Raw genomic sequence first — 18,883 nt, 5'->3', positions numbered from 1 at the left:
ATGAAAGGTTACAACATAGTTATGTGCAGTTTGCTTGGTATTAGTTGTTACCTTTAGTAGGAGTACAGGTGATTTTTCTCCTTTTTTGTCTCTTTTACACATTTTATTTGCTAAAGTTTTTCTAATTTCTTACAATAATCATGTAATTAGGGGAAATGCTATTAAAGTATATGCTTAAAGCTAACTCTAAGCTTGCTTTAGAGCTTGGATATTACATAATCATGATGCTAGTGACTTTGGTACAAATCCAAGTAATAATTGAACACGTTCGTAAGGGATTATAATGAAAAGTCACGATTTCCCAGGAACCTTAATAACAAAATGTTAAAGACATCATTTTGTTTATCAAAAGAATTTATTAGAAAATATTACACACTACATATTTATTTAAGAGTATAATTTCAGTAGACAGCACTCCAACTTCATAATACAGACAATATATCATAGACCCTGGGGCAATCACTGTGCTTCTGAAGCTACATCTTTTGGATGGAACATTTAAGCAGTATACACTGTGGCCATTTAAAGGACGCTAAGAGAAAAAATGTGGTAATTACCAAAACAAACTGTAAAAAGCACAAAACTTTTGGAATGTTAATGGATAACTACATTAGTCTCAAAATTCTAGGCATTTCTGTAAAACATCGGTCAATCTGACAGTAAGTTAAAGGGACCAAGGTTTCAAAGATCAAGTCAGTACTGAACCTTTAAAAATAACAAGAGGAAATGTAATCACACAAAATGTTCCTAATTAAGTTTGTGCACATGCAAAATTAACAAATTTCTCAAAACTCAAGAATGAGGAATGTTAAAGCAATATATTTTTTCAACATAAAGCGTGCATTTTCTAATACATTCTTAAGCATTTCAAAATTTTAAAAGTTTGAATTCTAATCAAGTAACACTCTTCCATAGCTATTAATGCAGTCTAACCAGTGCCCAAATCAGATATGAAACACACATTTGTTATTTTCATGGAAATAATTCATAGGAGTGCTACTAAAGATATATGAGAGACTTCAAATCAGCCAGGCGTGGTGCCTCACGTCTGTAATCCCAGGACTTTGGGAGGCTGAGGCAGGCAGATCACAAAGTCAGGAGTTCGAGACCAGCCTGGCCAATATGGTGAAACTCCCCCATCTCTACTAAAAATACAAAAATTAGCCAGGCATGGTGGCGGGTGCCTGTAATCCCAGCTACTCGGGAGGCTGACGCAGGAGAATTGCTCTAATCTGGGAGGCAGAGGTTGCAGTGAGCTGAGAAGATGGCACCACTGAACCCCAGCCTGGCAACAGAGCAAGACTCCATCTCAACAACAGCAACAAAAAATGACATATGAGACTTCAATTCTTGACCACACCACTTGTTTTTCTCCAGAACTTTCAAACTTGTTTGCAAAAGCTAAATGGTATAAAGCAAATTTTAAAATGTCACCAAATTCTCAAATGTCACTTGAAAGAAAATGCAGGCAAAGTATGGATTGTGTGATTAATCAGCTCAGGCACAGCAATTTGCTGCAAAAATTTCAAAGTATGAACTAGCCTTAACTCAAAATAGTTTGAAAGTCTACAAAATTGTTTCTAGAGTTCTGAACTAAAACAACTAAGGAGGTGTGCCTTCATATTCCGAAACACTGTCTTAATATTTTATTAGAAGAAATAGGCTTGAAACTTCTCTATCATAATCTAAACACAAACTTTAAAAATATATATGCCAGTAGAATACCATATTACAAATGTCCAGAAACGTAGAATGAAGATCAAAAACTGCTTGGAAATATTTTTATGATTACACTCATAACAAAGCTTAGGAACTAGCACAATCATTATGGGGCGAACATTTTAAAATATTATGCCTATCAAAGCTAGCACCAGGAAAAGTATTATGCACATAAAATTGACAAATGAATAACCTTTACTTTAGAAAAGCACAGCTCTAGAGTATTGCTGTGGCTAGAGTTTAGCTAGTAAAAGGGTCAGTTTATCTCACTGAGGCATGTATCTCATTGGATCCATTAACAACTTATCTGAAGAGCTTTCCAGTTACTCGGCAGGTATTAAAAATTTTTACTGGAATCAGAGTTTATCATGGAGAAAACTCCGTTCTTTCAAGATGCCAGTTAAAATAATGGCAGGATAAACATTTTAAACTTACCTTTTAGAAAACCTGACATATTCTAGTACTTATTAAAAACAAACAAACAAACAAAACCCAAATCCTTAGTCCCTGAAAGAAGGAACTTCATTATCCAAATCAAATAATGGAGTCTCCATTATTTAATTTTCCCCTCCCTTTCTAACACACAGGTTTTACTGTCTAGAATTGTGCAACATGGCTAATGGCTACCATACGGTCATCAAATTAAGACTACATTCATTGTAAAGCATCTGGGGATTTTCAAGTGTGAAAATAATTTCATCAGTGATTAAAAAACAACTTGAAGCCAATGCCGTGAGTCTTATAATTCTTAGTCCCAAGGAAGGCGGGTAACACTTAACAGCAATTCTCAAATTGGCACAATTTATCATCTGTGATGGGTAGAAGATAGTATGAAAGAACATAATTTCTACAAAATCAACACTTTTTTTTTTCTGCTCCTGTTGCCCAGGCGAGAGTGCACTGGTGTGGTCTCTGCTCACTGCAACCTCCGCCTCCTGGGTTCAAGCGATTCTCCTGCCTCAGCCTCCCAAGTAGCTGGGTTTACAGGTGTGCACCACCACTCCTGGCTAATTTTTGTATTATTTTTAGTAGAGATGGGGTTTCGCCATGTTAACCAGGCTGCTCTTGATCTCCTGACCTCAGGTGATCCACCCGCCTTGGCCTCCCAAAGTGCTGGGATTACAGGCATGAGCTATCATGCCCGGCCGAAAGTCAACACTTTTTCCAAATATTTTTCCTCAAAGTCTTCAACAGACTTTGAACTGCCAAAGTTGTATCTAGTAAGTCAAATTGCTTACCTCAATTGGGGGTTAAAAAAAAGGCACAAAAGAAAAACAAGCAGCATAACCTTTATTTGGTCATACAATGAAGAGTGTCTGAATATTTTGAATACTAAATTTCACTCGTGATAATTTTTTTTCTATCTAGGTGATTTATTCAGATATGTGCTTTAAAAATACACATTAGGAACCCTGCAATTGATATGTTCTATTTAATATTAGAAATATTTTTCATTGTAATACGTTATTTAACTTTCTATAATTAGAGGGAAAAATCATAAAGATCATACTTTATATTTTAACCTGACAGAATAAATGCATTATATATAATCTCTTCTAAACCAGTGCACTTAGCAGTTTCTAATTTATGCACTCCATTGCTCTAATCAGAAAGCTATACATCTTCCAGTATCCACACTATAACACAGTCCTAGTAAAGATGCACATTCCTTAAACTCTTATAAACTTTCCCTTGAATTTTGTCGGGGAGGGTGAAGGGGAAGGAAGGATACAGAAGTTGCAGTGCAGAACTATATTTATTTAGAACAAAACATCATATCCTATGTTAAAAAAATAATTTTATCAAAACCAAATTTCAATCACAGTTATGCATGATTTTCAGTTAATGGTACATATTGAAATTGCACTTTGCAGATATCCTGATAATGTCCTTTACAGCACTCCGCATTTCAGCCTACGTTTTTTTCAGTAGACACAGGTTCTTCCAGAGTTTTCTTTTGGCTCCCCTTCCGTGAATATTTGTATTTGTCTACATAGGCTTTAACCAGATTTGCCACTTTAGTAGAATTTACTTCTCCACTCTTACTATGACAAACCTAAGAAAAAAAAGGGGGGTGGGGGCGGTAAACTTTTTTCATGCTTAAAGGATTAAAGCCAAAATAGAAAGCTTTGTGAAAAACAACCCCAAAGAGATAAGTAGACTTATTTTCATGTTTCATTATCTTATACAAACTATTCAAAAGGCAAAAGGCAGACAAGAATTAGTAGGAGCTACCTTTTATTATTTTAATTAAACTTCAGCATTCATGTATTAAAACAGAGGTGGTTCCAAACAATATGCATGCATTTCACTAAAGCCATAACTTACTTTATCTACTGCTTTCCGTACAATTTCTTTATATTCTTCCTTGGTGATATCTTTGTTTTGGTAAAATGGCTTAATGGCCAATTTTACCTCTTGTGCTGCTTTTTCTTGAATCTGCAATTTCTGATAAGAAGAAAATGTATAATTTGTTATTTACAAATCATATACTCTCACAGAATTCCAAATAAGAAACTGAAATACTTGACATTTACAATAAGAAACTCTCCAACTATTAATGTGACAAATATAAAACAGTTTATTTACTAAAACATATCAAGCATTTCTGAAAACAATTATAAAATATTACCAGTAAGTTACTGGACAACAACACATCTAGACAGAATCCTTCAAATAATAGTGGCATTCAGACTGCCAATAAGAAATTTCTTTCACCACTCATACAATAAAAAGCTGGTATTTTTTCACCTTTATCATATACAGAATTATGGAGGTTGCTGTCAACCTTGAACTTGCCTTGTCTGTCTTCGAGCTATCTGCGCTGGCTTCCACTGTAACACTTACTTTGCTTTCTGCCAATTTTACAGCAGCATTAGAGGCTTTGCTGTGACTTGATGACGAAGTATTACCAGAACTTGGTCCCTGAACCGTTCCCGTATTTCCTGGGGCTGCTGTCGGAGCAGGCAAAACTGGTGTACTCATGTTATTACTTACATGAGAAGAACTAGGAATACCCTGTTTTAAAGAGTTATCATCAGTTAATGAATTACTTGTACTCAATGGATGTCTTTTAGTGATGTATTAGAAATAACATTAAAAAACACAAAGTGAACCAACCTTAGGACTAAAGAAAAATGCATATTTCAGGTCATTTATATCTAAAGGGCTCTTTAAAGAAAACTGAGTAACATTCTTAAACAGGGCCTTATTTAGACATGTCAACATGACTTTAAAATTTTATATATATGTATTATAACATTCTGACAGCAACACTAAAAGGAAGGAGAAGGAGAACAGTATTTAAAGAATCATATCGGCCGAGTATGGTGGCTCACGCCTGTAATCCCAGAACTTTGGGAAGCCGTGGCGGGTGGATCACCTGAGGTCAGGAGTTCAGGACCAGCCTGGCAAACATGGTGAAACCCAGTCTCTACTAAAAATACAAAATCAGCCAGGCATGGTGGTGCATGCCTGTAATCCCAGCTACTTGGGAGGCTGGGGAGAATCACTTGAAACTGGGAAGCAGAGGTTGTAGTGAGCCGAGATCATGCCACTGTACTCCAGCAATAGAGTGAGACTCTGTCTCAAAACTACAATACAAAACAAAAAGAATTGTATCTTTCCTGCAAGAATCTTTAGGAATATTAACAAAAATAAGTACCCCCACTTTAAAGATTGGAAAAAATGAGGTAGTAAAGTCAAATGGCTTGCAGTAAATTGATAAGAGAAAAAGATTAAGATCCCAAATACTAAAATCCAATTTCCCCATTCTTCAACTCTATTTTACTGTCAGAATTCTAATTTTTTTTTTTTTTGAGACAGAGTTTCACTCTTGTTGCCCAGGCTAGAGTGCAATGGCGCTATCTCAGCTCACTGCAACCTCTGCCTCCTGGGTTCAAGTGGTTCTCCTGCCTCAGTCTCTTGAGTAGCTGGGATTATAGGCATGTGCCACCAGGCCCAGCTAATTTTGTATTTTTAGTAGAGATGGGGTTTTTCCATGTTGGTTGGGCTGGTCTTGAACTCCCGACCTCAAGTTATCCGCCCACCTCGGCCTCCCAAAGTGCTGGGATTACAGGCATGAGCCACTGTGTCTGGCCTAATTTTTTTTTTTTTTTGAGATGGAGTCTTACTCTGTCACCCAGGCTGGAATACAGTGGCACGATCTTGGCTCACTGCAACCACCCACTCCCAGTCAAGTGCTTCTCCTGCCTCAGCCTCAAGTAGCTGGGATTACAGGTGCACACCACCATGCCTGGCTAATTTTTGTATTTTTAGTAGAGACGGGGATTTGCCATGTTGGCCAGGCTGGTCACGAACTCCTGACCTCAAATGATCCGCCCAACTTGGCCTCCCAAAGTGCTGGGATAACAGGTGTGAGTCACTGTGCCCGGCCTAGGGTTCTAAAATTTTGGAAAGGCAGACATAAAATTATAAGCAATACAATGTTTGCAAATTATTCAAATTTTCTATGGCTCATACAGGCACTTCTCCTTTCTTTTTAGCATGATAAATTCATGAAAATGAAACACAGATGGTAATGGATAATGAACAGCTTTATCTAGTGTTTGTCCAAACAAGACAATAAAAGCTTCATCACAGTACTTAATCACTAGTTCCCACCACCCCATACACCCCTTAAACAATGCAAAACGGGAAAAATGTAAAGCACCCACCACTTGATTCTAATTTGGCTTACTCAATGTGAAAAAAAAGTCCTGTTCAGATATAAATAACAGCATATATGTAGCTTGGATTTGCTAATATGTATTCAATTGATTTTCTAATTTGGGAGTTGGAGTGTTTTGAGAAGGACAGTGAAAGAGGGATTATGAAGGTTCACCATAATTAAAATCAAATAAACAATTGTTTTTGGAGGCCAGGATGCCTTTTTTCGGACATCTGTCCTGAACAGCTAAATGTTTACAATGGCTATATTGATTAAACTTGAGTTGCTAAAAACATACCTGCAACTGCTTTCCATCTGGTTGTGAAGCAATGTAGTTGACTTGTTGGGATGGTGGGGGAGGGGGTGGCGGTGGTGGTAGTCCCTGAGATACACTGGTAGGAGTGGCTACCTGCATGAGGGGCACTCCTGTGTGGAGATGCAAGGGTAGCTGAGGATGAATGTTAAATGGATTGCGTTGGATGTTCATCAAAGGAGCATGAACACCCACTGGATATGGAAAGATATTCATAGGCTGGTGTTGTGCATTCATTTGTTGCTGCATTACATTCATTTGTGGTTGCATCATGTTTATAGGTAGCTGAGAACCATCAACTTGCTGGTTTGTTTGGTCTTTCAGGCTAGAATCTATCAAAAGAAAAAAAGTTTGTGAAAAAATTCATGTTACAAATCTCTTTACACAGAGAAACAAAGAACCACTGGTTACACTAAAATTAAACAGCAATTAACGGGCTCAACACACCAATACCAATCTCCAGTTGTTTAATTTAATCCTGTCATTTCTAAATAATGTGGACTGATTTTCTAAATGAAAGAAAACATTCAACTGAAAATATTTTTAAGAATGTTTATGCAAAAACATGTATCAACAATCAGTAGCTCAAGAAACTGATTAGTTAAAAAAATCATATAAAACTTAGTTACTAAATTACAAGTAAGATTATTCAATTTTTATATCTTCAGCCTTTTTCTTGCAATGTTCTTAGCAAGAAAAAAACTAGGAAAGATAAATCTTTATTATTAAAACAATGGCTTATTTTATTTGTATAAGAACAATGATAAAAAAATTAAAAGCGTACATATCTGAAATAAACAAATTAGTTGTTGAATCCTGCATAGGAATATCCTAAACTCTTCTATTGTAGCAAACAGTGCTGAAAATATTTGTCTTTGGCAAGGTTTGAAGCAGAGGTAGGGTTAAAAATATACTGATGGAGATAAATGTACATGTATATATATTTATATAATGCAAAGTGACTTGTAAACAACTAGGGTTCAGCTTAATGTTATAATAACTACAAATAAACATCATTTCAACTCATACAAAAAACATAAATTTATAATTCTTCAAAAAGAACAGTATCAATAAACAAAAAAGAATACATTACCCTGTCCAGATGTTTCCTCCTCTTGCCTCATCCATCCAGACTGTGGACCTGAAGAATTTCTGCCTCGTCGCGAGTAGTAGTTTTGTACATCTGCTGGCAAAGTCTTTCTCACAGCCCAGCTAGATGCAGATGTCCACCCAGATCTATCTGCTGGTGTATCAAATGAGAACTCTTGTTCACTTTTCCGCGTATAGGACTGCTGTTCCACAAACTTGAAAGATTCACTACCCGAACTGTTTGAATTCCCTGAGAGGGGCTTTCGATTTTGCCACCTATTTTCATTCTGATCTGTATAGGCAAAACTATTTCTGTAAGTGCCTCTGCCACGGTTGCCTCTGCCTCTACCACGGTTAGATACCCAACCAGAACCAAAGTTTTTATTCCAAGAATTTCCTGAATTTTCATTTCTTTTTTCTTCCCAATGAGACTCTTTCAACTTTTCTGGATTTCTGGTTCTTGGATCAGGCCCAGAGTTTATTTTTTCTGTTATCCAACTGGGACAGTCATTCCTATGTTTGTCAGCAGGATCATCAGCATCTAGGTGGATGTCATTTTTTTCTTTTCTTGTATTTTCATTCTGTTTCTCTGGGTCATTCTTTCTGTACCGATCATTTCCTCGTGGACATCTCCAACCATCATTTGCCCATCTTCCCTTCCAGCGGGGAGCGTAACTATCTCTGTCATTTCTACTAAATGATGAACTCTTGCTTTTTGTTCTACATCTTGAGGGAGACCTAGAATGAGATCTGGACCTAGACCACTTTCTGGTTCTCTTTTCTCTCTCTCTCCTCTGCCCATCTCTATCACTTTCTCTTTCTCTGCTCTGAGACCTGGATTTTTCTCCTGGGGAGGAATCTTTCTCTCTTGGTTGAGATCTTTTGTTCTCTCTCAAAGTATCTCTTTTTGGGGACAGTGATTCAGATTTTCTGCTTTCCTTAGTATTATCCCTTTTTGGAGACTGAGACTGAGATTGCCTCATTTCTCTTGCAATGTCCTTTTTTGGGGACTGAGAACGGGATTTTTTCCGGCCTCTGGCAGACTCATTCTTAGGAGATGGTGATTGAGACTTCTTGCTTTCTTTCCTAGTTTCTCTTCTGGGAGATGGAGACTGGGTCCGCTTCTTTTCTTGTGGAGTGTCTTTGTCGGGAGACCAAGTTGTAGATGGAGAATGAAATCTAGATCTTCGAGTACGAGGCTTTTTGGCTTTGTCTATAGTATCTATTGGGCTTTCAGATGGTTGAGATATAGTTTCAACCTTTTCATCTGCAAGATCTGAAGACATATTATTTTCAGAACTGTGTATCACAGAATTTTCATTTATTTGTTTAAGATCAGCATATACAGATGGTTCAACTTCAGATTCATTTTGGTCACCACAAAATGAATCACACTCCATAGGTATCATTTCATTGTTGTCCTCGTTAAAATGCTTCTGAATCTGATCAATGTGTGTTTTAGGCAACTCTGTAGATGTGGGATGCTCGATGAGTGATTCATTCTTTTCTTCTAAAGGTTTTTCCAGTTTGGTGTTCAAAAGATTATTTTTTAATAAATTATTTTCAGAGTCTTGAATATTATTGAAATCTTCATTCCCAGATGTATCACATGTTGCAATTATTTCTGCATCTTCAGTTTCAACATGCTCGAGCAATTGAACCTCTGGGCTCGTAATAGATCTTCTGCCCACTGTTTGTATAATTTCATCCTCAGAAGATTCTAACTTGGGGCTCTCTATAAGCTTCTCTGTTTTTAGTGTAGAATCTTTATGTTCAGTAATTTCTACTATGGAACTCTCTGTCATTTTTTCTTCATTAACCACTGACTCTACATTCTCAGATAACTCACTTAGAGGACTAGATACAGGTTGGTGTACTTTGCTTTCAGATGTTAAACATGTAGGAAAATCATTTGGAAGATGAACTGTACATACATCTGCCTTTACCTCTGATTCTGAAAATCCAGATATCTGGTCTTGCTTTTCCAATGGATCACTTCCTTTTTCAAAAATATTTTTAGAAATCTCACTTTCTACACACAAAACTTTAGCCTCTATACCTGTATTCTCAAGTTTTTGAACTTTGCCTTCCACACCAACTAGCACAGGAGGATCTTGAGCACAAGACTCAGAAGATGAAGATTCTGCTCTTTCCTCTGTGTCATGATTTGCAGTCTGTTTCTCACTTTCTTCCATTTGCTCATTGCAACTTTTCAAACAGTTAGAAGACTGGTTTTCTATATGTGTCTGCACAGTACAAGTGTTACTACTGTCTATATCTGATTGGTGCTCTTTTTCTAACACAGGTGATGTGTCAGATTCTGCTGTTTCTTCATCTACTGAATCATTGGAAGATGATTTTTCAGGGGCAGCTACAGAGCTCCGAAGTTTCTTTTTCAGTAAAGCTGGTTTTCTTCCTCTTCTTACAGACTTCCGTTTTGGAGCCTGTCTTGTTTGCTTTTCTGACTCAGCTGAAGAGGGAACACTTAAAGATGGATTACTGTTACCTGGGGCATCACACCCAGAATTACTTGATATTGGGGATCTCTGAGACTGACTGACTGTTTCAGCTCTTGTGTTACGTGTAGACCTCCTTGTAGGAGTTGTCATTGCAGGTTTTCGTCTTGATCCTCTGGTATTTGATGTACCAGAAGTCTGCTTCTTTTCTTCCCCTTCTTGAGTATGTGCTAATGCATATCCCTTGCAAGAAGTACCTAATAATATATTTTTTTTTTTAAAAAAAGGTAAAAAAATAGGTTTTAAGAAATAGTAATTTGGCTTTAGCTAATTTTAGCATCAAATAGTCTGCAACAGAGTGAAGCAAAATACTTATAAATAAAACTATTAATAAATGCACAGCTACTAACATCAGAGTAGTGTGAGGTATTCATCAACTTTCTTAATGACACTGAAATAAGTAACAACTAGATTTGGTTCAAGTGGGCAATTTTATAGGGGAAAAAAGGAAAGTAATATTTGGTCTTGTAACTGCTACCTGTTTAATGATTTTTTTTTGAGACAGGGTCACACTCTGTCACCCAGGCTAGAGTGCAATGGTGTGATCACTGGAGTGATCATGGCTCATTACAGCCTCAACCTCCCAGGCTCAAGTGATCCTCCCACCTTAGCCTCCCAAATAGCTGGGACTACAGGCATGCACTACCATGCCCAGGTAATTTTTGTATTTTTAATAGAACAGGGTTTCGCCATGTTGCCCAAGCTGGTTTAAACTCCTGAACTTAAGTGATCTGCCTGCCTTGGCCTCCCAAAGTGCTGGGCATACAGACGTGAGCTATTGCGCCTGGCCATGAACTGGTATTATCTAGGCAAAAGGTGAGAGAAAACTGTCCACGAATTAATAAAGACTCAAACTATTTATTAACAATTAACAGATGTTACTTCTAAAGATCTATGGTTTGGACAGGAAAGCCCAAAACAGAAAGGAGACTTCTAATCAGTTCTTCAAAGCCTCCAAGTTGTAATTTCTAAAAACTGTAGCACAGAGTTTCTAGTTGGAATATTTTTTAATTTTAAAACTGACTGACAGATAAAACTTTATGTGTTCACTATGTACAACATGATGCTTTGAAGTACATTTACATTGTGGAATGACCAAATCTAGCTACTTAATAAAATGCACTACACCTCACATAGTTATAATTTAGTGAGAACAGTTTATATCCACTCTCTTGCAATTTTCAACAATACAATATAGTTGAACTTTTAACAACACAGGGATTAGGAGTAACAACCCCCACAAAGCCAAAAATTGGCATAGTTTTTACTCCCCCAAACTTAAATGTTCACCAGACTCCTTACTGATAACAGTGAATTAACATATTTTTAATGTTATATATGTTACATACTGTATTCTTACAATAAGCTAAAGAAAAGGTTGTTACAAAAGTCATAACAGAAATTACAGTGCTATACTGTATTTACCAATACCATAAGCTTATATCATTCGTTTAAAAGATGAATCATCTGTCTGAAATGGCGGGCAACAGCAGCTACAGATCTCAATCTAAAGTTCCTATCAAGGAATTAAACAACTTCTTGTAATGCCACGACTTTTCTATGCTTCTTGGGAGCACTTCCTACATCACTAACGGCACTTCATGTGGGTCCCCAAGGTGTTACTCAAGGTTTACAGTATTGCACTAAACACTTTGAAAAATATGCAAGCACTGCAAGAGATCACATTTCACTGTGATATGCAATCTATTAGAAAGACAAACGCTTATGTGGAGATGACTACATTACACCACGTTTTGCGTTTTTTTTTTGAGACAGGTTTTCTTTTTTTTTGATGTAGTCTCACTCTGTCGCCCAGGCTGGAGTGCAGTGGCGCAATCTCAGCTCACTGCAACCTCAGTCTTCCAAGTAGCTGGTACTACAGGCGTGCACCACTACACCCGGTTAATTTTTTTGTGTTTTTAGTAGAGGCAGCGTTTCACCATCTTGGCCAGGCTGGTCTTGAACTCCTGACCTCGTGATCTATCTGCCTCAGCCTCCCAAAGTACTGGGATTACAGGTGTGAGCCACCACGCCCAGCCAGGTTTTTTTTTTTTTTTTGAGACAGGCTCTTGTGTTGCAAAGGCTAGAGGGCAGTGGTGCAATCATGGCTCACTGTAACCTCGACCTCCCAGATATTCACAACACTTGAATTCACCAGAATAGCAACAGAAGGTGGCCACAAAATTATTACAGTGGTAAATATGTACTACAGTTAATGTTATGCAGTTATGATTTAATACTATATCTTTATAGTTGTTTATATTTCTCATGACTTCAAATGGTGGCACCATGTGGTTTGAGTGTGTATATGTTTTGATAAATTTTAACTTTTTATCACAGATTTGTATATATTTTATGGTAGTAAATGATAAAATAGATTAGTACCTACATATATTTTATGCATTAATGACATACTTTTCTCTTAATTTTTTCACTATAGGCTATGCAATTTGTCTGTGAGGTTTTTTTTCAGTGTTGCAAATCTCCAAAAAAATTCAATATATTTATTTTTCAAAATTCACATATGAATGTCTCCATGCAGTTAAAACCTGTGTTGTTCAAGGGTCAACTGTATTATTATAGTCATCATTTATTATATAAATAGATCTTTAGAACTTACTCTACCTAACTGAAATTTTGTATCCTTTGACCAACAACCTCCACCCCACCAGGACTACACCACCCCCTAGTCTACAGTCTAGTTCTATGAGATCAACTTTTTTCAATTCCACACAGAAGTGAGATCATGTGGTATTTGTCTCACTGTGCCTGCCTTATTCACTTAGCGTAATGTCCTCCAGATTCATCCATGTTGTCACAAACAACAGGATTTCCTTTTTTTTGTGGCAGAAAAATATTCAATTGTATATATATACTCTAGCTGAAGCAATTTTTTTTTTTGAGACAGAGTGTCGCTCTGTCACCAGGCGCCAGGCTGGAGTGCAGTGGCGTGATCTCAACTCACTGCAACCCCTGCCTCCCGGGTTCAAACAATTCTCCTGCCTCAGCCTCCCGAGTAGCTGGGACTACAGGCGCGCGCCAAACGCCCAGCTAATTTCTGTATTTTTTAGTAGAGATGGGGTTTCACCATGTTGGCCAGGATGGTCTCAATCTCTTGACCTTGTGATCCATCTGCCTCGGCCTCCCAAAGTGCTGGGATTACAGGCCTGAGCCACTGCGCCCAGCCAAAGCAATTTTAAAGTTAAGTCACTGTCCAAATATTTATAGAATATTTATAGAATATTTATAGAATATTTACAAGTTACTATACCTTATTTCACAGCTTTTGTAAGTAATCAAACACACATTTTTATGAAACTTGAAGAAACTAGTAATTTTTAAAATAGAAAATGATTTCACAAACTTTACCAAAATTTTCTAAAGATATGGTACTTGTTGGAAAAATAGTTCTTGGCAACACAGAAGAAATGAGAGGAAGGACTTCTGTTTCAACATTCCAGGGTATAAAATCAATTCTGAAAACATAACAAAGACATTTTTGTTTAAATGGTTTAAAAAATTAAACCAGCAATTTAAAAGTATTAATTCTCTAAATCAGGTTAGCAATATTAAAATACAGTGCTTAAACGTTTTTTGTCCAAATAACAATGTAAATTCAAGATTACTCCTTGTCTAAAAATAGCTACCAATTGGCTGCAACTCAGAAAAAAAAAAACCTTTAAAAATATGTTTTTCTGATAAATTCATGGCAAAGAAAAATGAAAGAAACTTGTACAGTTCTCTTTGAAATAATTTATGTAGTATTTTGTCAAGAATTTTTCTAGCTTTCATCACGTTCTTCACTCCTCTAAAAAAAAATCAACTTTGAGGTATAATTCAACATAAAATGCACAGATTTTAAGTGTATATTTTCTAACTTTTGACCAAAGTGTATGCATATACATATGTCTGTGTAAAATAAAATATTTCCGTACCTCCAGAAAGTGTCCTCACACTCCTTTGTTTTCTTCTCCCTCCTTTCCAGGCAACCAAGGAACTGATTTATACCACTATGTTATATTCTAAAATTCCTTGACCTGGGGATGGCTCTTTAAAGGTCTCAGTGTCCCCCAGAGATCTGTCAAGACCCCTCCCCCTCAAATTTTCTGCACTGAAACCCAAACCACTTCTCAGCATTTTTTTTCTTATTCATTTAGATATCCTAATAAAAGACTATCTGATTCAGTATAAGGGGAGATTCTGGAGTAGAAGAGAAGCATGGAAAAAAAAATGTAACATGTACATGTATAGAAAGATGTAACCGTAAAGAAGGGTTTCATAGGACATACATCTGGACTTCTTCATTTGACTTCTATTATGTTCTGCCATCATTCCTAGAGGGTGAATGCCCTATACAGGACTATATAGTGACATATAAAATAAAGTCATAACATGCTACAGGAATTAATATAAAACTCAGGCAGTGACCCTAATCTTTACTTAGGAGCTTGATTTAAATATATATTACATATCTAGCCACCATCTTAGTAGCTTCAGAACCAAACTAAGAAAAAACTAGATTACAGAAAGTCATGAGTGTCAGAGTGGAGTAGGCACTTGATCAAATAGTTTAATAAATCTAGCATATACATAGCTATACTTGTTAAACAGATAAATTAAGAATTCTTTACTTTCTAAGGGGTCCTTTATATAGCAATCTTTGTTGGGCATTTGAAACACCGAAGTTTAATTTGCACAAAACTTCCTTAGGAAAATAACAATTGAGTAAGGTACTCCTGTACTTAAGTACTAATGCTATCTTGTTCATGTAAGCATGTAAACACTAGAGTAAATAATTTTTTTATTTTTACCTTCCAATACCAGGTAATGTATCAGGAAACCATGACAGTTCCAGATCCTGTCTCTTCTGCCTAATCAATGCACTGATTTCACTGACTTCTAGAAATTCTGTACTAAAAGACAAATTTTAGACATTCATCAGAATCTCACAATTTTAGGTTCAAAGAAACAATTAGATCATACAAAAAATAGCAGCTGTTTTTGTACCTAGCATTATGAATCACACTTACAAGAATGAGAGCTTTTTTCTATTTAAACACTTTCAAAATAAACTCAGTCCTAAGATAAGTAAAACTGTTATACTGCAAATCAGAATTGTATTTCTTTGATTATTAAAAATAACCCTTGAATTTCTATCTTAAGTGACAGATTTTTTTTTAATAAAGTCAAGTCAGACTCATATCCTCATTATTGATAGAAAAAAATTATAGATGCAACAGTTTCCCAGTTGAAACTAAGCCTAAAACAAAAGAAGAAAATAAAGGAGGGTATGATCACTGCAACCAAAACTGGGTATAGTACAGCTTTTCAAAAGCCTACTTGGATATAATTATTTTTTTGTTACCTTGTCAAGCTCTAAAATTAAATCACAAAATCTTATTCTGTGAGGCTGGCTCAACTAACTGTACATGATTTTAAAGCCTCAATTTAATCTTCAAATATCATAAGTATCTACTTAGTATCTACATGCCAGTCACTAGGATTCAGCATGAGTGGATCAGCTCTAAAAGCGTTCTGCTTGAGGTACCATTCCCACAATTTAATAAATAACCTGCTTCTTTAGCATATAGAAAGCTTACATACAACTACTTATTAATGAAAACAAAGCGCACTGGCATAGACAATCATTGCACAATAGAGAAGCTCCCAAAATTAACAGGTTTTCTCTTGCATAGAGCTAGTTTACTTTCCAAAAAAAAAAAAATCTGAAGAAAAAAAAAAAAAAAAAACCAAAAACAAAACCAAGGCCTTTCAGTTTTTATTGGGCCCAGAGTTTAAATTTCTAGCAAAAGTTAATTATAATTATTAAACATCAAGTATAAGCAGCATAAATTAAAAGTAGAAAATACTAACCAATAAGCTCTATAGGTAAAGGAAGATTCTCCAGGGTGACTAATAGAAGAAAACATATTGGAGAAAAAATTTCTGAAGCACTGATTTGTACTCCAATTTGATCTCTGAGGCTAGAAAAGTAAAAAGTAGTTAGTGAAACAACAAATAAAAATATCTCTAATAGGTAAATAATAGTTATACTTAAATATTTTGATACACCCTGAAGCACTGGTTATTTATGGACTAAATAACCCTAAAGTGTTATTATCTAAGAAAAATATTTTTCTTGGTTTCAACAAACCTTATTTATCTTTATTGCTGAATTTTTCTTTCCTCCTGTTTCACTGTATAAAGAGTTGCCTGTACAAAGACATAAAAGGACTTGGTTACCTTGTATTAATTTTTATTAAAAAGGCTGTAAACCAGCATTCATACTAGCACACTGGCAAGGGCTGAAATACGCAGAATAGCTGCATTTCAAATAATACACAATTTTCCCAAATGCTGATTTCATCTTATCTTGTTAAGCTACCAATACAAGTAAAATACAAAAGGCCACAATAGAGAAAACTGGGTAAGTATGCAAAACCTGCTTTCTTTACATGTGAGTTAATATTCTACTCAACATTTTCTGCTACCTTATGCAAACTTAAACTATCTTATAACATAAGGTATACACAAGAAGTCGAACTATTTAACATCAATAATCCACTCAACATTTCCAGCTATCATCTAGAAAACAGGTAGCTATCTCAAGTAGAGGCTGACTAGGGGACCTGGGGTCTTCAGCTCTTGTTAACCACAAATTACCATTTAGCCACTGGCACCCACTTAAATTAAGTTCTCTCCTTCAAATTTTATACTTAGAGGAAAAAGTAGAAGTGTTGACTGAAACAGCTTTCTGTTACAACAGTGTTGGTGGCTGCGTTGTTTATGACTTGTCTACAGTGCATATGACAAATTTTTCACCTTGCTTGCCTCACAAAGGGCCTACTGACATTGTTCGAAATAAATCACACTAAGTAGGGGCTTGTTTCCTGCACTGGAAGATCATATGTATTTTGGTTTACTTTTGTTAGTCCAGTTGGTAGTAAGCCTGCTTTCTACTTAATAGCATACTAATTTCCTTTTAAGTTATTACACAACATCTGTTTGGTTTTGCACAAGTCCCCGTCAGAACTACTGTTAACAAATTTCAATGTCGGTGGCAGGGGAACAGGCTGAGTTCCAGCACTTACTGCCTTACCCCTTTGAGCTGTATCTAAAAGATGATAACAGTGATTTTTAAAACTGCTTAAGAAGCAAGAAGTAAAAATATATGGTAGTTATACAGATACACTCTTAGAAAGAGTGTCTTTTATGCCCTAAGGATGCTTTGATGTTTTGTTTCAGGTTTCATTCACTCAACACTTAGTAAGTATGTAGTGTTCACGTAGCATTCTTTCACTTGGAAGCCTATCTCAGAAAGCCATCATTAGATAAAATGCTCTCTACTGAAAGAACTGTTAGTTTTCTGTGGGCAAAGCTACATGTGAAAAGCCAGTCCAAAAGCTATTTCATATATTTCTAGGTAATTCTCAGATAATTACTGAGCAGCTTCAATGACAGTCTCTAAAGTATTCAATACTGGTGAATTTGTCTAAATTGTGGTTTCCCGAGGATCATTTCACAAATCCACCCTACCTGCTGTCTTTGGAGAGCAGTGATATTCCTTTTCATTTAATTTTTATCAAAATAATGCATGTACATACTTTAATAAATCAAACAGTACTTCCAATCTTCTAAAGAAAAATTACAGAAATACCCACTCTTGATTTCTGTTTCCCCAAAGCACTCATTAAATCCTTTGGCTGTTTCTTCTAATATTTATTTCTTTATTTCTAAATAACATCCTTGTACTACTCTACCTTTATTTTTTGGTTTCAGATATTTTCTTTTGTTTCTTTTTTTGAGATGAAGTCTCACTTTGTTGGCCAGGTTGGAGTGCAGTGGCACAATCTCGGCTCACTGCAACCTCTGCCTCCCAGGTTCAAGCAATTCTATTGTCTCGGCCTCCCAAGTAGCTAGAACTACGGGCACACACCACTATGCCTGGCTAATTTTTGTATTTTTAGTAGAGATAGGTTTGGTCAGGCTGGTCTTGAACTCCTGACCTTAGGTGATCCACCCATCTTGGCCTCCCAAAGTGCTGGGATTACAGGAGTGAGCCACCACATCTGGCCAGTTTCAGATATTTTCTCGTGATTTTTTTTCCCACTATGGAAGATAAAGATTTTTCTTTTTATGCCACCCTGCCTTATCGTCTATCTTTACTCTGCCTATATTATCCTTTTTGACATACAAATATATCAACAAGATATAGCAGTGTTACATTATCATTTAAGCATTAATCACAGCTGAACTATATAACGAATGATTACCTTTTTAATAGATTCTTGCTTTTCCTAGGGTTAATAATGGCTTTGTTTTCTCTTTTCCTTTTCTTCCTGTATTATCCACCATTATTTTAGCTAACTACAACAAAAGTTATACTTAGATTTACAACAAAAAAGTTATACTTAGATTTACAACAAAAAAAGGTATACTTGGATTTATAATCTAAGTTTAAGACACTCAAACACAACAACTCATCCATAAAGCTTGTTCCCCACTCTCCTAGCAATACTCTTTGTCCTGCTACAATATGAACTGGTAACTCTCAAAGCTGCTGTTCAATAGTCATTC

General features: G+C 36.1%; 1 protein-coding gene across 2 annotated transcripts in view; it reads right to left on the bottom strand.

Annotated features, from left to right (window-relative positions):
- Positions 1-336: 336 nt before the first annotated feature.
- SCAF11 (SR-related CTD associated factor 11) overlaps positions 337-18,883 on the bottom strand; it is an 80,199-nt gene continuing 61,652 nt past the window's right edge. The window contains exons 7-15 of one of the 2 annotated variants that reach the window (XM_012459086.3): positions 16,461-16,519; positions 16,181-16,290; positions 15,118-15,219; positions 13,676-13,782; positions 7,795-10,503; positions 6,687-7,033; positions 4,519-4,737; positions 4,048-4,167; positions 337-3,775 (exon numbers count right to left, since the gene is read on the bottom strand). In XM_012459086.3, coding sequence (XP_012314509.2) covers positions 3,629-3,775; positions 4,048-4,167; positions 4,519-4,737; positions 6,687-7,033; positions 7,795-10,503; positions 13,676-13,782; positions 15,118-15,219; positions 16,181-16,290; positions 16,461-16,519 — 3,920 coding nt within the window. In that variant the 3' untranslated portion in view covers positions 337-3,628. The remainder of the gene's footprint in view (positions 3,776-4,047; positions 4,168-4,518; positions 4,738-6,686; positions 7,034-7,794; positions 10,504-13,675; positions 13,783-15,117; positions 15,220-16,180; positions 16,291-16,460; positions 16,520-18,883) is intronic. The other variant, XM_064369812.1, reaches the window with a different exon arrangement.

This window comes from Aotus nancymaae, unplaced genomic scaffold (assembly GCF_030222135.1).
Source record: "Aotus nancymaae isolate 86718 unplaced genomic scaffold, 86718_ANA_hifiasm-v0.15.2.pri h1tg000092l, whole genome shotgun sequence".
NCBI classification, from domain to species: Eukaryota; Metazoa; Chordata; class Mammalia; order Primates; family Aotidae; genus Aotus; species Aotus nancymaae.
The sequence above is the reverse complement of the archived record's forward strand: the minus strand, read 5'-3'. Positions and strand labels throughout refer to the sequence as shown.